The following is a 26,388-nucleotide window of genomic DNA, read 5'->3' as shown; positions in this document are numbered from 1 at the left end:
CATTGGATGCGTTGGTCTTGACTTTGTCTCTGATGAAGGTCCTTTTGGTGTCCCTTATACGCTGGTGGTAGACCTTGAAGGTGCTCTTGTGGTTGTTCCATGCGTCTGTGGTCTTCTGGTTCCTACAGGTTTTTCCCAGCGTCTGCAGGACTGTCTGGCTTCTTGGAATTCGCTGGTGAACCAGGTGGCCTTCAGCTGGCACTGTTTGGCGGTGCGGCAGAGAGGTGCCAGCTTGTCGGCGCAGTAGGAGATCCAGCGGTGGAATTCCCTGGCTGAGGAGTTGGTGTAAGTCGTGGTCTTGGGGAGGTCTTGGAGAAGGGCAGAGTTCAGGTGCTCCTCGGTGACCTTACTCCAGTTCCCTTGCGGCGGGCGTGGGGCGGTCTAGGGTGCGGAGGTGGTGTTGAACGTGAAGTGGACGCAGTGGTGGTCCGTCCAGAGGGGCTGCGTGGTGTGGCTGAAGCGGATGTTACATCCTCCCGGGAAGATGGAGTCGAGGGTGTGGCCCGCTCTGTGGGTGGGGGTACTGACGAGTTGTTTCAGTCCTAGGATGGCGAGGTTCTCGAGGAGTGTGGTGGAGTCAAGGTCCCGGCTGTTTTCACCGGACTCACCTGATACAAAAAAGAGTAGATCACGTCTAAAGAAGAGGTTGCGGATTCTCCAAAAGAAGAGCTTAAGATGGTGGCACACAGAGCAGTGGAGATTAGCAGCACCAATAGGCAGAAGAGTCCAAGAAGACATGAGGACTGACACTTCCGAGTCACACAAGACTTTCTCCTGCAGCCTTGGACACATTCGGACTGGTTCGAGTACTTCCGGTGTGAAGCACTTCCGGTACAGGTGCCACAGATTCAGCAAACTAAAATCACTCTTAGGGCGATATCTGCTGTTATTAAGACTCTCTTCTCATACTCTAATCTTTACCCGCTACGGTGCCCTGTACGCATATTATGTTATTATGTTGTTCACTCGGTTCCTCTTGGCCAGAGTCCTTGTACACTCTCCTCTCTGTGACTGTTCTTTGGCTTCCTGTTACCTACCTTTCACACTTGCAGTACGAATTCTGGCAGTCACTGGCAGCAGGGCTAGTGCCACATGAGACCACTGAATGCAACTGCCTTATGATTCCACCTGTAGTTGCCATAAGGGAGTATCATATTGCAAACAAATGGCCTCAAGTATGCTTGGTTGCTTAGGAAACCAGGGCACCTGAATAGCAAAATATAATTTTGCCTAGTGTTTTAAAAATCCTTACCTGAAAGCTAACGAGCAGCCTTCACAGGCCTTTTCTAGCCTGCGAGATATGATCACATTCAGTCATGCCATAGACTAGAAAAGACACAGACCAGAAAGACATCAGCATTTTGAACTTTTTTGAAGAGGGACATTCTTTTGTTGACCTCATCCAAATAGAGAGCAGTGTCACAGGGTAGTCAAGACCTGACACTTTACTTGAGAGACCTGGTATTCAGGACCAAAACAAAGAATCTGTGTTTCTATTTCGAAGATTTTCCTAGACCTGTGAGGTAACTGCTGGGTTTCCTCTAATTGGCTGTGCGATTTCAGAGATTTTGGTTCAATGTGTGAATATTACTTACTTCTCTTTTCTTGACTGTTCATTTATTCTATTAACCGCTTGCCTGCTGCCGTCAGCCGTTGGCCGACGGCAGCACTACCTCCCTAGTGCTGCCGTCGGCCAATGGCCGACGGAGCCCCGCCCACTCTTCAGAACGCCCGCACCGCGGCGGAAAAAACGCCGCAGTTAAGGCGTTAAGAATGTGTTATCTGTTAAGTATTCTCTCTTACTGTTTGTTTTTATTTTCTCTGTTTATGTTGTATCACAATGCAACAATAAATTCTGGAATTCACTTTTGTAATTTTAGTACTATAGTTGACATTTCCCATTCTACAAAGCAATAATACTGAACCCCTAAAACACACGCCTATCTACGCCACTCCGCAACACTCCACTCTATTCTCCGAGCATTATGTCCGACTCCCGGTGGAGCTGCTCTGTTCAGCTATTGAGGAGATCGGCCCTGGTTCATCCCCTTGGCCGTCACCTACCCAGCCGGACATTGGGCACAGTTTCTCCCTGTCTCCCTGTCTCTCCCATCCCTCCCCCTCCCATAATCGAATTTCTGTAACTCTGCTCTTTTTCTTTGTTTCCTATGTTTTGATTGGGCTTGAACAAATGTACCATGTTAGCCTGTAACTCTAATCCTCATGTAAAGCGCTCTGATACCTCCAGGTCTAGCCAGCGCTATATAAGACTCAATAAAATAAATAAAATAAAATAAACAAGGAAGTATGGCTTCCTCAGCCGTTCAGACATCTGACTGGCTGCTGAAGACTTCATTGAACAATACAATCACCTGAAACTTGAACTTTGAAGTACCCCAAAATCAGCCCTGCCCAAAACATTGATAAAGAAAGATCAAGCCCTCTTTCCCGTGTAACATAGGGTCCTGAAAATAGTTACAATCTAGACAACAATGGTTAGGCCCTCACAATCTTTTATACACAAGCTAAGTCATCTGCAATGGTAAATGCTAACATTCTGATTCAGGAAGACATCATCTGTATATATTTACAACTGCAGGTGCATCTACTGCAATGGACAATCCGGTAAGACGGTGGACTGTTGGCTGTGTCAGCCTTATCATTAGGGGTGGGAAAGGCAAGGTGACTAGGAAGAAAGTGGGCAGGCATTCGTAAGGAGGTGGTAGAAAGCATGAAATGGCATCAAAAGTAGGCAGCCTTGTCATTCGTCAAACCTGGCATTGGGCAGTGCTGAGTACTGGCTCCTAAGATAAACTATGGACCAATAGACTTATTTTTTTTAATTGTTATTTATTTTACAAATTGAGCACTAGCTCTGATGCCCACTATGGCTGGTTCTTGCTTTAGAGACAATCTAAAGTATAGAAATAAAAACACAAAGACAATGGGATTGTCACTGAAGTGGCAAGCAGGAGAAGGCTGACCAAGTGGGGTGAATGGGCTGTTGAAGACAGGCAATATGATTTTGTGCTGCATTACCTGTACTGGTTGAATGAAATTTAATCACAAAGGGCTCCCGGCTGAAGACGTCGACTCCGGAGTACATACTCTGATCATGGTAGTGGTAAGACTCAACCACAGACACTGTATTTGGCCTGTGGAAATAGGATGGGAGAAGGTTTGTAAGTGAAGATTCACAAAGATAGGTATGAGATCTTTAAAACCACTTCCATGCTAATGACAAGGCCAGCTCGTCATGCAGTTTACTGGAGCTGTGCTTATGACGAGCTGACCTTGTCATGAACAATGGGAATCCAGAAGAGTCAGCACCCAGCGGGAATTGCCTTAGCATTGAAGGTGTTAAAGGGTTTCCAGTATTACCCAGTACCAGTTTTGCAGCAGCCATCAGTACAAGCATTTCCTATGCAAGCAGCGGGGAGCCTACATATGAGCCAATGGACAACAGCAACTGATGCATCCTAACCCTCGCTCACCCCTTGCTCTGCACCTGACTAGAAAACTTGGCACTCTTCTCTATCCAAATACTGGGACCGGTCACTGTAGGACATACTCAAAGTGTAGTCGGGGGGTAGTGACTTAGGAAAATGGGCAAAGGATAGTTGTGTTGTCATGGTGAATGAGGCTCACCTGTGGAAGAATAAGGGCCTGATTACGAGTTAAGGTGTTATTTATCGTCCCTAATAAATAACGATACCACAGGGTACATTATTTACTGGGTGCAATAAATACCACCTGTTATGAGCTCACGTGAAATAACACATGTGAATAACTGTTTAATGTGCCAACATCCGCATGATATGGTAAATACCATTGGATTTCCCCTGTTAAATTTCAGCAGGTTCGACCATATGAAATTTAACAATCGTTGAGTTATTTAACGCATTTGATAATTATTGGATGTGTTAAATACCTAACAAGTCGTAATTCCCACCCATGATAAACAGTATTTTACGCATGGGTTGGAATATTACGAGCAGCTCGTAATCGGGTCCATAAAAGCATGTCTCGGAGTGTAGTATACTTGTAAAGCGCACAGCTGCCCCAGCAACGGGGCGTCCCGGCGCTGTATAACTCTGGGGAACCCGTCCTGGCTTTCCCTGTGGGATGGTCCCTTGCTGGGAGTCCCCAAGGTGGAGCCAGGCATCCCCGGAATTGGTGGGGCCGTTGTGGAGATTAGGCAAGCTAATGCCCAGAGTTGCCGAGTGGAACCCCTGATTAGAGTAAGCACCGAAGCGAGAATTATCGAGTCCGCTAACCAAGGTCCACGACCCTGCCGCGTCGGGAATTGAACCCTGGTCCCGGGCTGACTTCTGCTCTCAGGCCTGCCGCCTCTAACCAGTGAGCCACACTATTCCACTTAAACAGTTGCTACTTTGTCGATGTGTTCCTGCAAGTTCCAATGGAAATACATACTAAATATTTATGCAATTGCTTGTGTTGTACAAAACAAAAAAACTCAATAAAGATGGCTTAAAAAAAATGACCAACACAACAATTTGTGAAACTATTTCCTTGGGTCAATCAGACACCAGCAGGGTACAGACGCTCCGCTGTACACTAAGTCTTGGTGAGGCAACACTAACCCGGGATCAGGCAGATGTAACCCTTCCCTCACTTTACACCACATTTAGCCATGCACAGAGGAATTTGGGCCTCCCAAAACTCTGGCTCACACTGTGGCTTTTGTTCATGCCGGGGCCTGCGTGTACCTTACTCATCATACCATTTTGTTTCAGAGGGTCGTTCTCTCCAAAGAAGTCATGGAAGTATCAGGACTTCTCACCCCACACAAGAAGACACAACAATTATGACCACAGAGACTGGACTGCTCTGTGTCTTTTACTTCTTATCAACACTAAGAGCAATAGGTCTTACTCCACTGCAGTGAAACACGTGTCGGATGAAAAAAACTGTTCACTCTTGTGCTCAAAACAATTGTAACAGTGTTTTATATTCTTTTAAAGAGAGTGATACCATCTCCCTGCAATATCGATTAAGTCAAGTAAGAGCCCATGCTTTAGATTCCTTTATACTCACGGCCTGTTGTGTGATCCCACAGCAGGCCAAAACCTTTCCTGGGGGTAGGAGATGTCCCCAGGACTTTGGCTCCCATTAACTTTGACCTCTAGTTCCTAATGGAAAATCTGATACTGGCTGTACTGTGTGTGCTCACCGATAGATGAAGAGATACTGCTCTTTGTGGCTTTGCCGTCCAAGCGGGTCACTGATCACATAGTCGTAGTTGTGATTACAAATACTGCAAAAACATAAAAAGACAGTCATGGAGTACAATTTGCCATTAGAACCACACATAATTACATGTCTTAAACTAAAGTTATCTATGTTAAATTACATCTGCAAAGAGTGCATGGGAAAAGGGATGACCTGACTGCAGCCCAATCAGAGACCACTTCCAGGTAGAACAAAAGCTACAATTGTATCAACATCCGCTACAGTGACACCTGCTGCATAGAACAGGGAATGCTGGTCACTGGGTGAAACCTGGCACATTTGCAAACTTGTCGGTCATATATATATAGCCGGCTTGTCACACACATGTACAAAAAAATGAATCTGACCTTGTGTAATGTAATCTGGTGCTCAGATAAAGCGCTAAAATGCCCTTGGGCCAAGTTCTGGCTGTATAAAACTGAAAAATAATGTGGTAGAGGGACTAGGTTCTGGGAGTATGTCTTTCTTCATCATGACATGGCGGCCTGCTCTGGAACTGCTGCTTAATAATGCCACTTGTTAGACAGGCCTTGGAGTGACCTAAGGTGGCAGGGGCTGGATTATTGCTCTCCTACAGCCAGCACCAGGGGAAGGACTGCATCTTTAATAGTGGCATTCGACGGCCAGGAATGCCAATTCTGCTGCCATAGGGTCTTGCGGTGGACAAGGCTAGAACAGTTGCCTTCACGCAGCCTCTACACTGTGTGTGCTGTACGAATACACAAACTAACTCACAAACTGGCACAAGATTCAGGCCCTTTTTTGAAATGACATATGCTGGCTCGTGCGGAGAGTACTTCAGAAAGAGCACTACACCTTAGAAGAGGAGACAGCCTAGTATTGGCCTTTTCAGGACAGATGTACCATGAATACTGTACTCAAAAATTGGTCAAAATTTGGTCACTGACAGGGCCAGACTGGGAACCACAACTGGCCCTGGCAAAGTGCTCAGCCGGGCCCCCCTCCCCACTCGGGTGGAGGGGAGGGGGGGGGGGGGTTGGAGGTGCCACCGAGCTCTTTGCCGTGGCCGGTTTTCGGCCGATTTTGGTACAGGTCCGATTTTGCAGCCTTGTTTCAAAAACAGCCTTGTAACAAAAACGGCCCCCAGGGCCCAAAAACCGGCCCCCACCTGTGCGGCTCACCGGGGGATTGCCCGGTGCGGCTATGGCCAGTTCGGCCCTGGTCACAGACTTAGCCAACGGACTCTGAATTTACGAAGTGATCTGTGTACTAATAGGTGGCATTGCAAAATTACCATTCAAAAGGAGGTCGCAAAACGACTTGCCTAATGATTATTAATCAGGCAAGTGACAATTTGTGACCCCCTGTGATTGACACAAAAGCAGGAATGGTGGTCTGCGTGGATATTCCCAGGTGTTCGAATTACCAGATATAATTTTTTGTTTGTTTAAGCAGCCAGTATTCCTTAAACTGGTGCTGCTTTAAACAGCTGCTCCTTAAACAACAGGGGTAACCCGGTAAACCTATGGCATCTGGGTATATACAGTTTTTATAAAACAAAATGATGCCTTGGACTTAATTAGAACAAAACTTATTTCAAGAATGGGATTACTTAAATATCTCATTCTATACTTGATGTATTTGTATGAATCTAATTCTTATGTTTCAATTCACAGATAACCCCGCCCTGCACAAAGAACACCAAATATTTTTCTTTTGATTTTCAATTTATTTTGAAAGGAAAAATAGATTTTTTGTTTATCTTTTAGAGTCTCTTTTTACCTTATTTCGACCAACCAATATATACACACACATACACAAATTATTTTTACACAGACATATACAATATATACAACAATGAACAAATACTACAAGGTTTTTTTGTAGTTAGCCCAACTTGTTTTACAGGATGCTTGGCTTTTACTTTAGCCTCAGCATTCCTTTTAAACAAAGTAAGTACCCCAAACCTATTTAGCAAGGAGTCTAGCAGATCATATAAAAATTTTGATCTGTCACAAGTCTTTTTTTACTCCTTGAAAGGTCAATTGTCCCATTTACAGTTTCCCAGTCTTTCGGTTGGGGTCTTCTTTTAAATAAAGGTGTCGACGCGTTTCAGCCCTCTCATTATGGGCCTCATCAGGACTTGGGCCAATACAGTATTTCCGTTATGTTGTGGCTTCTCTCAATCCCCAAAGCGCTACTTCCAAGGGAGTTAATCCTCTTTGAAATTCATCATAACCACGTAAGTCTGGGTCTATGGTTCTGGAAATCCGATCCAACGGGCTGTTTTCGGTGCGGAGCGGCTTCTCAGCCTCTTACTTCCCGTCTCCTATTCTCGCTGCCGGAAACAGATTCTCGGCCGGTCATGCTTTAAACAGCTGCAGCTCCTCCGCTAAGGCAGAGGAGCGTTGCCCCACTGCTCTCAGAGCAGTGGAAAAAGGAAAAAATAAATTATAATTACAATGTTATTATCATTCTATTTTTCGTACCGGCTACGGGGCTATATTAGCGCGGGCGGACCGGGGTCACAGGTAGGAGGAGTGGTTTGTGCACCGTAAGTGCGCATGATAGTTTTGCCGGCTGTCTTTTAGATTTTTTTTGAAACATTGGGGAAGTGGGGTACCACTGCCTACTCCTTCTGAGGTTGCCAACATAGTTCCCAATGGGGAAGCATTCCCTCTGGCAATCAGTCACCACATCATTTGAGGTGCTGGGTACTGCTCAGCGGTTTGCGACAGGAACACAAACATTGATGCATTGCATACCAAATGGGTTTTCAAAGAATGCCCCTTTTTATGTCCCTTTTAAATTGCTATTCGGTGCCAGTCGCAAAACCCATTTATGAGTCTGAAAAACCTTTGCAACTTATAAAATGGACTTTGTACATTAGTGAAAAGGCATTTTGCAATTACAAGCCCAGTGAGTTTGTGGGGTTACAATTTCAAAATCCTTTCGTACATCTGGCCTTTCGTCATACATGTACTCTCTGGGCTTGAAGTATTGTTGAGGTAGATGTGGCTGTTATTTCAAAGTAAGAAACACCCCGCATGATAAAGGAGAGCAAAGTAATGCTCTTATACTGATACCTGCTGACAACGTTTTGGATTATTATGTAAAAATATGCCCTGTGGAGCATGAGACAAGTACTGCTCGTGCATCCTCCTAGCAGAGATTAATTTGTGCCGGTGCTAATTTGTAAACACCAAAAGACACACAGATGATGGACGGAACGCAGAGCAAATCAAACATTCACCCCCCCCCCCCCGGTCAATAGATCTGGGTTAAATCCATTGTTCTTTTACTCATCATGCCACCCCAATTTAGACCCAGCCATATGCAAATCAGTCTTGGGAACAGTCCAGCCCAAACTGCCTAACCAGGTCCTCCCTGGACCTGGAAACAAGCATCCTGGGACCTGTTTCGGGGCATCACCTCTCATCAGCCAGGCTAGCTTTAATCCAGTGGCACAGTGATCCTGGGACCCACGTGGGCATTTGTAAACACCCGCACTTATTTATGACAGTCTACCACATGGTGCTGTTGTCTGTATATTTTTGTTTAGCAAAGATCATGAACAAACTATAAAATATACTTAAAAAAATACAAAAGACGTGGACCCGGGCATCATTTATATAATTAGGTGACTTGGAATAGTATGTGGCAATGCTGTCATGGACAGTGTGTAGAGCCAACCATAGTAGCTTCCTGAGAAATACCTCGGGCCCTGGCACTTTAACAAATTAAGTACTGAAGTCTAGTGATGCTTATGGAGGAAATGGCCATTAGGAAGGGGAAGCAGCTACCGCTCTTATAGTGACTCCTGCTGTCTAGACTATGCAAGCTGTTCAAGGCATTCAAAGAAGGAGATGCAGTGCTTATATGTTTTAATTTTTAAATACGTGAGGACGCCATTGCATTTTGCACCACTCATTGCCCCTGCCAGCTATGCCTATGACCGTACCCACACAACTACCAACAATCACATATTCAATTAATAAACAACTGTTTTTGTGCTCATCTCTAAATTAGATAAACTGTCATAAGTGCTGGTGTTCACAAATAAGGGCCGAGCACGGAAAACACTGGCTCAAATTAGGCACTGTGGTTACACTGGTACTTTTGCACCACATTGTATAGTACACTGTTGCATAGAAGTATTTCATTTCAGGGAACCTGGCTATGGAAGCAGCAGGTTGCTGCTGAAGCAGTGAAGCGGGTTGGTGCTCAGCTGAATGTGGAGAACCCCTCCCACAGACCCCCTTGTAGTGGTCAGGCTCATTTGCTGCACTTGCTAAGCACCATATGGGAGCTGGTGTGAAAAAATTGGCCAAGGCCCCTTTGGGTTTCCAGTCTGGCCCTGTTATTCATGGGTCTTAATAATATATAGGGGTACCATGCTGGAGCAGTGAATACTCTCCCATCATAATGAACTGACAAAGGGAGGATGTAGTTCGACATTAAGGGCAGAGATTCTATGTCTGGACCCGAGGCTCCGATTATGATTCTCTTCCTTTACTACTAAAAAACAGCAGCCAATGAAAAAACATTTTACATACAACATAAACATGATATCCCAGGATGCTCTGCCTATTATCCACCAATCATGGCCCAGTAGTCCATATAAGTATAAACAAAGTCATCCTGAGAGCCTCTTTCTTTGCTGCTCTGCCGTTGAGATAATTGCCTTTGTTTATTACATTTATATCTGTTTTGCAATGTACTTGGGTATTGCTTTACATTACAAATGATGCTATGTATGGCTTGTTGATAGCTGTGTTTGCATATATGTGTCTTTTTTTTTACCCCCTCGTAGTTACATTCTAGCGGTTTTCTTCTGTACCCATTTGCACCGTGTGCGCAAGGACAGTCTAACCTTGCTTCACAATATCCGCCCTCGCTCCAGGTGAGGATACGCTGCTTCTCTTGACAAGCTCTTTACTCTTTCTTATTTTTTTGCAAAACGTATCCCCCCCCCCCCAAGCCCCTCCCCCGGCAGTTCCTGTTCAGCACATTCAATGATCGGGCCTGAGATCCTGAGCTGTAGGCGTAGACCAATTGGGCTGCTTATGGGCTCCTTTTGGGCTATGCACCATCCTCTTTTAATTCCTTCTCGCCAAAGCGTTCTTTTAACTCTCAGCACCCTGTTACTGATTAAATTTCCTGTACAGCGCAGACTGGACACCTGCTCAGGCTGAAATAATAGAGTTCTGCCCTACATTGAGCTGAGTGCACAATCCTTTACCATTTTAGGCTCTCCCTGACTCCCGCTATTACTTTTACATGGGGGCTGCAATAATCTGAATACAGCACCAACTGACACCACTTTCTCCTTTGCAGTTGGGGTTTGGCTCTCCTACATATCCTTTGGGATAGACTTGGCTATGTATATCTACACCCTCATCACATTTTCATCATGACTGATTGGGTGCCCTTTTGAGGAGGTGGAATATGAAAGGGAACAAGGGCACCATTTACAAGATAATCTGGTTGATGCACTTGATGCTTCTGTGCAGCAGTCCATCAATTGGGCAATTGAAAATGCAGTTGTCCTCACAGTTAATCAAGCTTTGGTGATCCAACTTGAGTTGTTTGCCAAATGCCATGGGTATGATCAACAGGTTTCCCCGAAACCTGCCGAAGGTAATTCTGACCTGCCTTGCAAGGCAAAAGCCAAGTTGTCTGATTGGCCTCATACTGACGCCTTATCCGCCCTTTCCCAAAGCTCTATTGAAGCTCACCAATATTGTTCAGCCCCTCTTACTTCTAAAGGGTCTCAGTCTAAACACAAGGCTGATACAGAAATGGATTCCTTGCATACCGACTCTGCCCATTCTAATCATGATGTCACTCCAAGGTGCAAGAAGCTCAAAAAGTCATCCTCTGATAGACCTCTGGTCTCTTCCTGTTCCCCTTCCAACACCTTCAATTTCAACCTCGAGGATATTGTCAGTCCAAGATCTTCTGATTGGGGCCCTGCTCTGGTGGTTTCAATATATTTGCATGATAAATTGCGCAAGGGCTTCTACAAAGAAGTCCACAGTAGAGGCAGCGTCCACGGCTGGATCCCTAACAAAGTGGCTGAAACTCCTGAAATTTACACTAGTATGTTAACCTTTCTAAAAAAAAGTTTGCCAAGGACCCCAAAAAGTGAATAGACTGTGCTTGGCGTGCGTAGCAGGATAAAATGGTTGAGCTCACAGGTCCTTTGGCAAAATTCTGGAAATAGCCCTAACCAGCAAGGAGGCTGGTGCCCCTATTGACCTCAATATTTTGGCAGAGTGGATCCAATAGGCCATATGCCTGCTGGGAAATGCCAATTGTGTCATATCCTTGGAAAGAAGAAAATCCCTCCTGATGCTTATGGACACAAACTTTGTTGAATTAGCTTCGGTGGAAGCTCGTCCTTTAGCTGAAAGACAGCTTTTTGGGGACAAATTTTGTAAACGACAGCTCAAAATATGTAATCATGTTCAAATCTCTGGACAAAGCGCAAACCAGCCTAAAAAAGGTATTCCAGGTGAGCATTTTTGGAATGCTCTCCGAGAGAATTTTCTGAATGTAGTCAAGGAGAGTGGCAAGGCTCCACGAGGGGAGGTACTTTCTTCCATCCAGATATTGCTTCTCCATACGCCTCTCCAATCCAATAATTCCTCAGGTGAGGGTCATAGATGTCTCAGAGGTTCATTTGGGAGTACAATTCTTTCGTCACAGAATGCCTTGGTACTGTAAACCATTCATGTTTTCAGGCTGGAGTTCTATCAGACAACCCGTCAACAGGGGCTCCCTCCCCAGCTTAATTGTTCCCTGCAAAAGTCAACTTTTATAGATGATGAAATAAAAGTCTTGCTGTAGAAGCGCGCTGTGGCCTTTTGCCATCCTCATCCAGCGGACTTCTGCAGCAACATCTTCCTGGTTCAGAAGAGAGGGGAGGACGCAGATTCTGACCTGCCTTGCAAGGCAAAAGCCAAGTTGTCTGATTGGCCTCATACTGACGCCTTATCCGCCCTTTCCCAAAGCTCTATTGAAGCTCACCAATATTGTTCAGCCCCTCTTACTTCTAAAGGGTCTCAGTCTAAACACAAGGCTGATACAGAAATGGATTCCTTGCATACCGACTCTGCCCATTCTAATCATGATGTCACTCCAAGGTGCAAGAAGCTCAAAAAGTCATCCTCTGATAGACCTCTGGTCTCTTCCTGTTCCCCTTCCAACACCTTCAATTTCAACCTCGAGGATATTGTCAGTCCAAGATCTTCTGATTGGGGCCCTGCTCTGGTGGTTTCAATATATTTGCATGATAAATTGCGCAAGGGCTTCTACAAAGAAGTCCACAGTAGAGGCAGCGTCCACGGCTGGATCCCTAACAAAGTGGCTGAAACTCCTGAAATTTACACTAGTATGTTAACCTTTCTAAAAAAAAGTTTGCCAAGGACCCCAAAAAGTGAATAGACTGTGCTTGGCGTGCGTAGCAGGATAAAATGGTTGAGCTCACAGGTCCTTTGGCAAAATTCTGGAAATAGCCCTAACCAGCAAGGAGGCTGGTGCCCCTATTGACCTCAATATTTTGGCAGAGTGGATCCAATAGGCCATATGCCTGCTGGGAAATGCCAATTGTGTCATATCCTTGGAAAGAAGAAAATCCCTCCTGATGCTTATGGACACAAACTTTGTTGAATTAGCTTCGGTGGAAGCTCGTCCTTTAGCTGAAAGACAGCTTTTTGGGGACAAATTTTGTAAACGACAGCTCAAAATATGTAATCATGTTCAAATCTCTGGACAAAGCGCAAACCAGCCTAAAAAAGGTATTCCAGGTGAGCATTTTTGGAATGCTCTCCGAGAGAATTTTCTGAATGTAGTCAAGGAGAGTGGCAAGGCTCCACGAGGGGAGGTACTTTCTTCCATCCAGATATTGCTTCTCCATACGCCTCTCCAATCCAATAATTCCTCAGGTGAGGGTCATAGATGTCTCAGAGGTTCATTTGGGAGTACAATTCTTTCGTCACAGAATGCCTTGGTACTGTAAACCATTCATGTTTTCAGGCTGGAGTTCTATCAGACAACCCGTCAACAGGGGCTCCCTCCCCAGCTTAATTGTTCCCTGCAAAAGTCAACTTTTATAGATGATGAAATAAAAGTCTTGCTGTAGAAGCGCGCTGTGGCCTTTTGCCATCCTCATCCAGCGGACTTCTGCAGCAACATCTTCCTGGTTCAGAAGAGAGGGGAGGACGCAGATTGGTTTTGAACCTGCAAGAGTTCAATTACTTTATCACATACAGACATTTCAGAATGGAGGATATCAATCTCTTGACAGACTTGTTGCAGAAAGATAATTGGAGGGTCCCTTTAGATCTCAAAGATGCGTACCTATCCATTTCCATCTTTCCTCCACACATATGTTTCCTTCAACTCAGGTGGAGGGACAGGTGGCTGCAATATTTGGTCCTTCCTTTCAGGCTTTCTTCAGCACCATGGTGCTTCACCTAGGTGATGAAACCATTGATGGCATACATCAGGGAGCAGGGAGTGTGCATGATTATTTATCTCAACGATGTTCTGATCATGGCGCACTCCCAATAGTTGGTATCTCTACACCTGCTGATGACAATATCTCTCTTACAAGACTTGGGGTTGTAATCAACAAGATGAAATCAAGTCTATGTTCCTCTCAATCCATAGAGTTCGTGAGGTTAGTGATCGACTCAGAGTCAGCTCAGCTGAGGCTCCCAAAGACCAAGGTATGGGACATCAAACAGGACCTGAAGTCGGTACTTTCCCATCAGACAGTTACCCTAGCAACTGAGGGTTTATCATATAGGTTGGTGAACAATTTTCATTCTGCTATTCCAGCAGGACATGTACAGATTAATAATATTCCTGTAAGGATGCAACCCATCATCTATAAGCTTCTTAAGGATATCAGTGGTACTAATCCCCCCAAACCTAAGTATTTCTTTTTGTGGGATGTGAATTTGGTCTTGGACCTTTTTGAAAGATGGCCGAGTAATGATCAGTTGTCCAGAAAACAATTGTCCGCTAAGCTAGCCATGCTGTTACTTCTCACTGTGTGAGAGTGAGAGTTCTGCCCATTCCAGGTAGAGTATTGACTCCTGAATGAGTTTATTTTATAATTACTGGCGGGACAAAAACCTTTTAAAAGTGTATTGAGTATCATGCATTTCCTGTTAACGATAAACTGTGTGTGGTTAAATGCTTGAACGCATATGAGAAATGTACTCGTGCATTGAGAAATGATACTTCTGGTCAGTTGTTGATTGCTTTACAGAAGCCTTTTAAACCAGTGTCATCTGTCACTATAGCCAGATTGTTAAAATTAGTTTTGGCAGAAGCTGGAATCGACACTCAGGTGTTTGGGCTCATTCTATTCGAGGTGATATGGCTTTATGTTAATTTTGACTATTTAGGACATCATGAAATCAGATTTCTGATCATCTGATTCTACTTTTAAGCAACTTTATTACAAACCGATGGGTGGTATTACCTCAGTAGTATTCAATAAGCTTTAAACTAGCATAATCAGAGCCTCCAATCCTGACATAGAATAAAATATTTGCTAACATTCGCAGCAAGAATTTTTGACTCTATTAAGGACATTGAGGCGAGGATTATTCCACCCAGGAATATCGGTCATTGATTTGGAATGTTAGGATTTTGACTGTTCTTATTTCATTGGTTACTCACCCGTATTTATCTCTAAGGGATATGTGGATATTATGGTGCCTTATTTCGGGAAACGTCGTTTACAACGCGGTCGTTACATCGCGATGCCATTCCATTGCGGTTTTTAGAACGCAAGTCGTTACAACGACTAGCGCTGGATGGTGTTCTAGGACAAGGAATAGTATAATTTACTATCCAACACCTTCCCTATTGTATGTAGACTGGAGTTGGAATAGTAAATTATACTACTCCTAAGTCCAGCGCCCTCCAACGCAAGTCGTTGTACGACTTGCGTTGTAAAAACCACGATGTAATGGCATGCGATGTATTAGCATGCGTTGTAATGTCATACAACCCTTATTTCTTTTGTAGGTTCCGATCAGAAGACAGACTGAACAGGTTCAAATGTCGTCCCCAGAGTTGGCGTTTCACACTTCAGTTGCTGGCTGAGCTGTTGCTTGCGGATTGGTGACATCCTATGGAGTTGTCCCTTCGACTTCAGTTTGTTATCATTGGCCTTCAAGTTCCTATGGACTATTCTGAGCAAAGAAAGAGGCTCTCAGGATGGCTTCTTTCATACTTAAATGGTCCACTGTTTCATGATTGGTGAATAATTGGCAGCGCATCATGGGATATGTGCTTTATGTTGTATGTAAAATGTTTTCTCATTGGCATCTGTTTTTGAGTAGTAAAGAAAGAGAAGCATAATCCTCGCTCCTATGTCCTTAATAGAATCTAAAATTCTTGGTGCGAATGCTGGCAAATGTTTTATACTCCTTGATGAGGCAGGCTGAGACCTACGTCATCAATCATTACCATCCTACTCGGGGAGGTTTCAGATTACTTCTGTTGTAGTGACAACTGCTGGGCAGCTAAATATAGGTATCAGATTTATATAGAGCAAACTTAATTACATTATTATTACTTCATTATATTTTGGTACATGTGATATTTTTAAAATAAATACTGAAGTACAAAAGCTAGAATGAAAAGGGAAAAACAGCACTGAACAAGCTACTCACATTAGACATGGAGCAACTCTAGAGCATTCAATCGCTACATGAATATGGTATAGTGCTAATTTGAAAGAAATGGCATAGGTTACTGTATGTATTGGTATTTTTATAGCACAGCACACATCTGGTTGGTGATCAATGCAGGGCGGCACATAGAAAAAGGGCTGACAGCAACTATGTCAGAATAAAGACCAAAAAGATAGGGGCACTGTACAATGATAGCAGTGGGCGGTGCCAGCAGTGACCTTCATAAATAAATATATATAGGCACTGGCTACAGTACAGAGGGTGTCTTGCAAACCAAACTTATAGAATCACGTTTTTTCCTTTTGAGATGCTAACTGGAGAAGTGTGAGCACCAACCGGGTGGTGACCCTAAGCTGGGGGCAGTCCCAAAGCCTTTAGTGCAGCTCATCTCATTAATGAGTTAATGGTCAGTCAGCCCTTACAGAGAGGAGGAAAGGATGGGGTGAGGGGGGTTCAAAGGGAGGGAGAAGTGAGGTGTTCTTCTGAGACCAGCTATGGCGACTCGTGGTGCCCAATGTACCAGCTTCCATAAACCAATTCTCTGGGAAACTAACTTTCATAAAACATTCCTTTATGCAGCAGGATTCTATTAGGAGGCATTGGCTAGTTTTGGGACATTGCTCTCTCTCTGGGACATTCAAGGGCCCAGCTAACAACAAACAGAAATGCATAAGATCTACAAAGGTACCTGTTGAGTTTCTCCATCAGGGGCGTCACCGCACTCAGATCAGCATCTCTCACCTCTTGCACGACCACAATATCATACCTCGCCAGAATCTGTAGGAGACCCAAATGAGACATCACTGCCAGCTCACCTGAGTGTCCCCTTAGCTACATATCACCCTCCAATCGATCCACCCACTACACATCCTCTGGTGCTAATCAATGACTGTGTCTTTAACAAGAACAACTGGTAAACACTAGACCAAGATCACAGAGTCACAAGTAATGCTTAAATTTTAGTAGCCAACAGTTTTGTTAATATAGTGGTCCAGTCAAACTCTATGTACAATGCCATGGATGAGTATATTTGATGTAGACAGTCTTAATAGAAACTCATCTTGCAGTAAAACATCATGTGTTGGGGAGGTGGCCCCCAAGAGATTGAGGCAAGGCAAAACAGTCACTGGGTCGCATGGAAGTGAGAACTGTCTACCTGGTAACTTGGTAAAAATGTTGATGTAGTGTGGTTGCCACTGCTCCCCCGATATCAAAACCGTACAAAATCCTCAATATTGCGAACGCTCTAAAACAGTATGGTGGGATCTCAGGTCACTGTTTCAAGAAATGTGGACAGGCTCTTGTTCAGTAGGTGCTCTGTTTTGTTCCCCACCCATCTGTACCGCCGAGGGTTTTAAGCGCCGGGACACTCCACGGAGTAGCTGAGCGCTATACAAAACTCTCCGTAACATAACATAACATAACATAACATAACATAACATAACAAAAATGATAATCAATCGTACTTTTAAATTTATCACATTACACAGCTGCAGATTATTATATTCCAAATCAGGAAAAGATTTCAAGTAAGATCGAAGGGGATCATATTAAAAGTCGAGTATAAGAAAGAGGTGCCCAACGTAGGCGGGCAACGACCAGTTCAATCCAGATTTTCAGGATTTCCATATAAAAGAAGTCTTTTTATAATCAGTCTGTTTGGAGCTTATTTTTATAGTCAGTGGTCATCCAGAAAATGTTGCCAGAATCTGTCCCTTCTGGGCCTTGATTGGAACTGGTTTGCTGCACAAGACTTTGGGTCCGATTACAAGTTGAGAAATGCAATATCTCAGTGCTGATCTACAACTGTTTTCTTCAATGGTGTTTCCCTCACAGATTCCCACTGAAGAAAGGAATCTGTACACGAAAACCTATCTGGAATTGGGAAAAGTTGTGGAAACAGTGGCATAGGAAAGGGGGTGCAGTGGGTGCGGGCCGCCCCGGGTGTCATCACTGAGGGGTGAGTCAAAATGGGAAAAATATGTGTTTTAAACACATATTTTTACCATTTTTTCAAGCCATGGTGACAAGAAATATTCCGCACCAGGTACCACATGACCTTTCTATGCCACTGTGTGGAAATAGGCATGGTATATCTACATCCCGATTGATATTTTGTATTCCAGCTGGATTAACTCATAATAGCATGGTGCAGAGCAGGAAATCTCATCTAGGAATTGGGAATTTCTGCGTGTGAAATGAAATAACAGAGAGATCCGATTTTCAAAAGAGACTTTTTTTTCCCCGTCGGCCGTTTCACTCCCATGTGAGCGTGAATCCCACAGAAGCTCATGCTCTGATTGGCTGGCTGCAACATGAAGAAAAATGTTGAAGGTGTCATTTCAGGACATGGGGACTCGGTTACTGTTGGACACAGGACCTGGCCACTAAGTAACTATAACTCATGCCCTTGCTGTGCACTGCTAATTACCTCTTATATAACATCACTCTTGGCATCTTCTGTGACATCATTGATAACATCACTGATGACATTTGAAATTACATCATTGATGACAACACTGTATGATGGGGCGTGAGTTATAGTTAGTTTAGGGCACAAGTTATAGTTACTTTTGAAAACTATAAGTGGTAAATTTCATTGGCTTTATTTAAAATGCTATGTTTTAACTGACGATTTCACTTAACTATAATGTCCATTTAACCTTTATTTTTTCAGTGAAACACCAAGTTTTTTAAAATGCAAAGTTAGATATAATTACTAAGCATGGGCGTAAAATCCGTTCCGCTCGCGGAATTTGCAAATTTTCGGTAAATTTGAATCCGCGAACTCTAGCGAATTTGCCGAAAATCCGTAAATTCGCACGTGGCGGATTTTTTTTCTTGATGATACAATTTTGCGGCGAGCGGCGTTCACTTACCGTCATTCAGCGTTTGCCGAGTTGTTTTTCTCGATATTTTGCTAGTGCTGCGCCATTTTGGATCTTGCTGCGGGATCCCGCTGGAGTTTGTCGACCGCGATTACGTCATCTCGCCTTGCCACCTTGCACAGCAGCACGCATCGCGAGAGTTCGCAATTGCGAACACGTAGGTGCGGCGGGCAGCAACAATCTCGCACTCGCAAAATACAGAATTTGCAATTTCGCACAAAAAATCCACCAGCAAACAGCATAAACCTTCAGAAAATGATGATTTTTATCAGAATCACTCCTCAGGTTGACATTTGCCTGGACTTTTTTTTAGCAAGGAGTCCATTTTGGAAGGAAGTGCCCCACAGTCTCCAACTTCCTGTTCCTGTACAGCAGGCCCCTCCCAGTGCTTTCTTCATGTGTGGTCACTTTCATTTGGACCTTGACCTGGAAGGATTACTCTTTGTGGATGCTGCTGGATATTTGGATTTAAGGCCTTTTTGACTTTCTTTGGATCACTTTTGGATTAGAAATCAACTTTCACAAGTAAGTTTGTTTGGGGCATTACAGTTGCTGCAACTACAATTTTGGAACTTTTTCAGAACATTAAATAAAATATATTGTGGGTAGCCACAGTATCCAGTAGGACCAGGGTTAGTTATGGGTGCATGATACAACTGTTTTGTTGAATTTAAACATCATTGAGGCCATGGATGGGCTGGGATTGTGCTGAATTTTGTGTTTTTTGTCGATTGTTTTGGGGCTGCTGTTGTGACCTTTTGCCCAGGGGTAGTGAGTGGTGCATGGACTGAGTCTGCCTGTGGGGTCTCTTTAATGTATAAACATCCTGGATGGCATTGGATTGTGGTGACTTTTGTGTGTTTTTAGTTTTTTTGGGGTGTTCTGTTGATGTGGACTGGCCATGTGGGTGGTGGTGGCCATCTTGAGTGCTGGTACAGGCAGGCCCTCCGCATGTGCTTGGGGGTCAAGGGGCCATTTTGAAGACAGGCAGTGTCTGAGGCCTGCACCCATTTTGCCTAGCTTTCATCCATTATGCCCAGGGGTAGTGAGTGGTGCATGGGCCTAGTCTTTCTGTGGGGTGTCTTCTTGAATTTAAACATCATTGAGGCCATGGGTGGGCTGGGATTGTGCTGAATTTTGTTGTTTTTGTTGATTTTTTGGGGCTGCTGGTGGGGCCTTTAGCCCAGGGGTAGTGAGTGGTGCATGGGCCTAGTCTTTCTGTGGGGTGTCTTCTTGAATTTAAACACCATTGAGGCCATGGATGTGCTGGGATTGTGCTGAATTTTGTGTTTTTTGTCGTTTTTTGGGGCTGCTGGTGGGGCCTTCTCCCCAGGGGTAGTGAGTGGTGCATGGGCCTAGTCTTTCTGTGGGGTGTCTTCTTGAATTTAAACACCATTGAGGCCATGGATGGGCTGGGATTGTGCTGAATTTTGTGGTTTTTGTCGTTTTTTGGGGGTTGCTGGTGGGGCCTTTTGCCCAGGGGTAGTGAGTGGTGCATGGGCCTAGTCTTTCTGTGGGGTGTCTTCTTGAATTTAAACACCATTGAGGCCATGGATGGGCTGGGATTGTGCTGAATTTTGTGGTTTTTGTCGTTTTTTGGGGGCTGCTGGTGGGGCCTTTTGCCCAGAGGTAGTGAGTGGTGCATGGGCCTAGTCTTTCTGTGGGGTGTCTTCTTGAATTTAAACACCATTGAGGCCATGGATGGGCTGGGATTGTGCTGAATTTTGTGGTTTGTGTTGTTTTTTTGGGGCTGCTGGTGGGGCCTTTTGCCCAGGGGTAGTGAGTGGTGCATGGGCCTAGTCTTTCTGTGGGGTGTCTTCTTGAATTTAAACACCATTGAGGCCATGGATGGGCTGGGATTGTGCTGAATTTTGTGGTTTTTGTCGTTTTTGTGGGGCAGCTGATGGGGCCTTTTGCCCAGGGGTAGTGAGTGGTGCATGGGCCTAGTCTTTCTGTGGGGTGTCTTCTTGAATTTAAACACCATTGAGGCCATGGATGGGCTGGGATTGTGCTGAATTGTGGGGTTTTTGTCGTTTTTTTGGGGGTGCTGGTGGGGCCTTTTGCCCAGGGGTAGTGGGTGGTGCAGGGACTGAGTCTGCCTGTTGGCTATCACTCTCTTTAATGTAAACATCCTGGATGGCATTGGATTGTGGTGATTTATGTGTGTTTTTCGTTTTTTTTGGGGTGTTCTGTTGATGTGGACTGGCCATGTGGGTGGTGGTGGCCATCTTGAGTGCTGGTACAGGCAACATGTGCTTGGGGTGCAGCCATTTTGCCTAGCTTTCATCCATTATGCCCAGGGGTAGTGAGTGGTGCATGGGTCTAGTCTTTCTGTGGGGTGTCTTCTTGAATTTAAACATCATTGAGGGCATGGGTGGGCTGTGATTGTGCTGAATTTTGTGGTTTTTGTCGATTTTTGGGGTTGTATAACTGATGTTCCTCTGTCTTACGTGTGCTTTTAGGTGCACAAGAGAACCACCAGTGCCAGGATGAAGTCCTGCTGCGGTGTGTGCAGCACAACGTCACGTGTGGCCACAGACAACTCTGCAACTTGTGCAACTGCGGTCTGCTGTTCTGAGTGACATCTGAAGAAGATGGCCACAAACAAAGTTCCCCGTAGCTCCTCTAGCAAGAAAGATGGCAGAAAGGAGCAGAAGAAGCAAGTTTCAAGAAAACTGGTGTGCCGCCCGCCACATTTTTGGGGAATAAAAAAAAAAAAACGCCTGCAGCAGCAGCGGGATCTGCTGGGGACCAAGCTGGGAGCAGCACCCCTGCTCCATTGGGCTCAGTGCCACGACCCCCACGCCAACTTAAGTCCAAGACCTTGAGTGCTGCAGAGGCAGCCAGTCTACTTGTTCAATCACCATTGTCCAGTGATGTTGGCTCATCGCAAGAAAGCAGCAGCAATGTCCCTCAATCAACACAGGTTGTTGTAACTCATCTGACGAGTGTTGAACAACCACAGCCGAAACAACAACCTCATGTGCAAGTACAAGCCCAAGTACATGTTGAAGGAGAGGCAGCGCAAGGAGATGCACAAGCAGAGGTGCATGGAGGGGCACAACAAGTGCCCACAATAGTTGTTCCTCCAGAAGTAGGGGCACATCTGGAACTCGACAATCAAGCCGAGATATCATTCGAGGAAGCCACTCCTCCTGATGATCATTCATTGTCTTCCACATCCCGAGCAAGGAAAAGATCAAGGGTGGTGGTGTCTACATCTTCTTCAAGCCCACCTCTTTCTGATGATATGGATCTTACTTGGGAACCAGCACCACTGCTGTCTGAGAGTGAGCCTGAGGCACACCATGATCTGACAAAGGTAGCTAAGCGTAAAAGGAAGGTCATTGAAACTCTCATAGTTATGGAGTGTGATGATGCTCAACAAGAAGTGGCGTATACTCCTGCTGCTGAAGACTCTCACGACGACGACGCAGTCATCACTAACGTCACTGAAGCCCCAGCAGGCATGCAGCAAACAGACATTTTGACCCTAGCCCGACAAGCTGCTGAGCGTGATGATGAAGTCGACGAGGAGGCAATGGGAACACCACAATCATTGAAGTTAACTAGTACACCACCACCTACCACTTCCATATTTCTTCCTCGCCAGAAGGGACCTCCATCCACCTCGACCTCATTTAGTGGTGGGCAAAGTGCACAACGTAGTAAAGTTCAGCAATACGCATCCTCCACTTCATCTGGCATTAGCAGCATGACCACCACCAGTATCGCCTCCTCCGGCCCCCACAGACATTTCAAGTCCGCAGTTTGGGACTTCTTTAGTGTTTGCCCAAAAAAGGAAAACCTAGCCATTTGTAGCATTTGTAAGCTTGCAGTTAGTCGTGGTAAGCTTGGTACCAACTATGGGACTGGAGGCCAGAGAGGTCATCTTGACAGACAGCACACTGTCCAATGGTTTGCGCACCTAGAGGAGATCAAGAAAGTCCGAATTGCAAGTCGAGAAAACGTTGATGTTCCATCTGATGATGACGAGGAGGAAGAAACGTCACACGCTTCACTTACACCCAGTACCCCTGTCAGCACACCCCCTGTGAGCCACACTAAGAGTGTGGGACTGAGTGAGACACCAATGCGAAAAAGTTCATCAGCGAGCGTAACTGGGTCGAAGAAGTCATCATCATCCCGTGAAATGGTCCAGGGCAACATTAAAACCATGTTTTTTTCAGACGCGCCATATGAACGCAACCACCCAAGATGGCCGCGCCCGTTCACGACCGCGTGGGTAATTTTGCGCGAGATTTTCCTCGCGAGCACACGCAAAATTGTACTAGCAAGCCGCACACTTTGCGAGATTACACATAGCGCCCGGAAACGGAATTACGTCACGCAAACAAGATGGCCGCGCACATGTACGACCGCTAGGGTAACTTCGCAAACCTGTGATGATGAACCAGACGTAGAAATAACATAGTCGCGGCCGTTGCGAGCCGACAAGTAAGTTCGCAATTGCGAACTGGTACACAACCCTCGCGAACTGGCAGAAACCCTTGCGAACAAAAAAAATAAAAATCCGCAAATTCGCAAGAGTTTGCGGATCCTGCGGATTGCGCACATTCGCGTACGCCAGATTCGCAAAATCCACCCATGCTTAATAATTACAGTCCCTAACTATAGCGTCACTTTAACCTTCGCTTTTTTCAGTGACTCTATATATCTTGTTCAGGACAGTTTGAAAGTCCATAACATTTAAGGATTTCAGTTATGTTCAGTTGTCCTTTGGAAAAGCATATTTTGTTAAGTATATTAGCAAAACGCCAAAACGCTATTGGTGTTCTAAGTATCTTGTGAAGAAAGCTTCAGCTGCCCCTTATGCCCCGGGTCTCACTGGATATCCTTTCATGCCCACTTGGTTGGGAGGGTGGCAGTTTGAAGACCGGCGCTTTCGTTCATGACAAGATGCTAGACGCGCCCTCCCCCTCTACTGGACTTCTTCAGATAAGCTCTCTGTCTACCCACTTACTCCATACACTGTCCTGCTACTACCACCAATCCTACTTAGCCCTCGCCTTTTGACCTCTACCAACAAAGTGTACTTATGCTCTCTCCATCTAACAGTTCTCTACTGCCAGAATCAGGGCTCGAGTCGGGGTACCACGCGGGTGGATGGCGTCCCCCCACTTATTTTACCAGGTGGATGCCGTCCCCCTGCCAAACAGCTGGACTTAACTCTTTGGCCTCTCTAAGACGAGATCGGAGCTCACAGCACGCTGCTCACGCTCTCACTTCTCAGATGCAATCGCATCTAAGGGGTGAGCGAGGGGAGGCAATGAGCCTGATGGTGCAAGTCACCTTTCGTGACGTCACTTCCTGTCGTGACTTCACTTCCGGTGACAGCGTCCCCCCACTTCATTTTTTTAGGACTTGTGCCCTGGCCAGAATACTATAAATGTTGAAGCTGTCTCGTATGTCTACAACCAGAACCCCTCTTCTAGCAATTTCTGGGTGCATCAGGGGCCTGAGGTCTGTGACCAAGGAAATAAATCCTTACTTCTAAATGGAAGTCTTTGCCCGTTGAGGTTTTGAATCTTCAAAGGCCTGCTGTTTAGCTCTCGGTTGCCTCCTAGTTCGGTTCAAGATGAGTTGTCCTGGTGATTATTACAAATGTGAAATTCTTAATGGCATTGCTTGCTAGCAATGGGAAAATTAGTTTAAAAGGACACACATATAGCAGATTGTGATGTGAAAGATTGCAAGTACCAGACACACTGTGATCTCACTGGGACACCACACATGACCATGAGTCTACAATGGACACAAGTGGCCAAACAGGGTCAGTTAATTGAGATTCATATGGTGCTCAGAATGTTCTGGGAAAATAATGCAAAAGACGTTTGGAAGCTGTCATGGCCACTGTTTTAAATCCATGCCATCTATTAGCATGGTAATCTGTAAATAAAAAAAAAAAAAAAAACAGTAGGAAGAACGTTATCAAGCCAGATGTTTGACCAGTCTGAAATCAGTTTGCAGTTGAAATCACAGAAGTAGACACCCATGCATACATGTTGAGTGGTTGAAATAGAAGTGTTCAAATAATCCTTTGATTAGATGGTGATCGAGCCTTTTGGATGCATGTTATTGATCCCCTGATTACATACTCGGATGTAGTCTTTGGGGCTTATGAGGTGTATACTTTGAAAATCAGGCCAGATTAGCATAAACCATGGTTATCATTTATGGATGAATATTATACATTGATCTGGCGCAATACAAGATTCAGAGTGAAAAATGTTACCGTGTGACAGGCACATCTCTACAGAGGATGCTCTCCCTTTTATCAGATCACAGCCAACAGATCAGATTTGGATACTGAGTGACAGAAGGAATAGGCTCACCTATGGGGTTCGTCAAGCCTCATCCCTGCCACTCTTCACAATGTACAAGAGATCACTGGTAAACCTGATCTCTGAATAGCTACTTCAGTTTCAGAAGTTCTCCTGATGATATTGACTGATATCTGAGGCTGGAGCATGGTTTAGAGCATAAGGGCAAAATCATCGAATGCCTCAAGTGCTTCTATCTTTAATTAAAGTAAATCTTTCTAGGAGTAAATTGATGAACAATGGAAATTCTGTTGGGCAACAACATAATCAGGAATGTGATTTTAGACTTGACTGACGCAATGTCAAATGTTCTGCAAAACGATCCTCGAAAGTCAAAAAGCCAGGCATTCTTATCAACTCTGATCTGATCTTTTGTGCTCAAATCAAACATTGGCACCAACCTGTTAATCATGATGCTTATAAAGATCTTACAATTACCGCAATCCAGTCACCAATTGAAACTTACAAGAGCCCTGGTCCAATCATGCATAGATTGCTATAACATATGCTGTATCTATTGATCTAAAGGAAACTAAAACTAATACAGAAACAGTGGACACGACTAGGACTTTATCTAAAAGTGATTGGATAATGTGACACTTGCTCAGAAGGCACATAATTGGCAGACAGTGGAGCCAAGTATTAAGTTTATGGCCCACTCCATCATTCATCGTCTCAACAGAGTCTGGTGGCCTAGTGGACTAATGCATCCACTGTAGGGGCCTGTGTTTGGTCTAATTGTCACAGGTTCAAATCCTGCTGGATATACTTAGCCTTTCATTCTCTGAGCTCAGTAAAATGAGTACCATTGAGCTGGGTAGCAATAAACATCTGTTGTTCAGCACCAGGATACCCTTCAGGGTAAAAGTATGATTTACAAATAAATGTTATGTTATGATAGATCGCTCTTTCCAGAAGCATGGCCACAATTATAAGCCAACATGGACCATCTTTCAAATTGATCTGTCAATTAAACATCGGTAAAGCCTTCAAAGAAATCTTGGATTCAATCTGAAATAACCTGTGCTCATGCATCAATGAAATCCAGTAAAAAAAAATCACTATTCAAGGAAGCCCTGGTGACATACATCGGACTTCGGAAGACCACCATTCTCTTCCTTTTTAGCAATGCTACTCAAGTACAAGAAATAGTTTAAGGCTTCACCCACAGGCTGGGGACTGCCTTTCATAGAACAAAGTAGTCTTGGATCCTTTGCAGAG

At 44.7% G+C, this 26,388-nt stretch overlaps 1 protein-coding gene across 1 annotated transcript in view; it reads right to left on the bottom strand.

Annotated features, from left to right (window-relative positions):
* The window catches only part of LOC144785419 (deoxyribonuclease-1-like), an 82,686-nt gene that overhangs the window by 16,970 nt on the left and 39,328 nt on the right, over positions 1 to 26,388 (bottom strand). Inside the window, exons 3-5 of the mRNA XM_078664338.1 lie at positions 16,624 to 16,712; positions 5,195 to 5,278; positions 3,040 to 3,155 (exon numbers count right to left, since the gene is read on the bottom strand). Coding sequence (XP_078520464.1) covers positions 3,040 to 3,155; positions 5,195 to 5,278; positions 16,624 to 16,712 — 289 coding nt within the window. The remainder of the gene's footprint in view (positions 1 to 3,039; positions 3,156 to 5,194; positions 5,279 to 16,623; positions 16,713 to 26,388) is intronic.

This window comes from Lissotriton helveticus, chromosome 10, assembly GCF_964261635.1.
Source record: "Lissotriton helveticus chromosome 10, aLisHel1.1, whole genome shotgun sequence".
Taxonomy (NCBI): Eukaryota; Metazoa; Chordata; class Amphibia; order Caudata; family Salamandridae; genus Lissotriton; species Lissotriton helveticus.
Note: the sequence above shows the minus strand (reverse complement) of the source record. Positions and strands in the feature narration are given on the sequence as shown.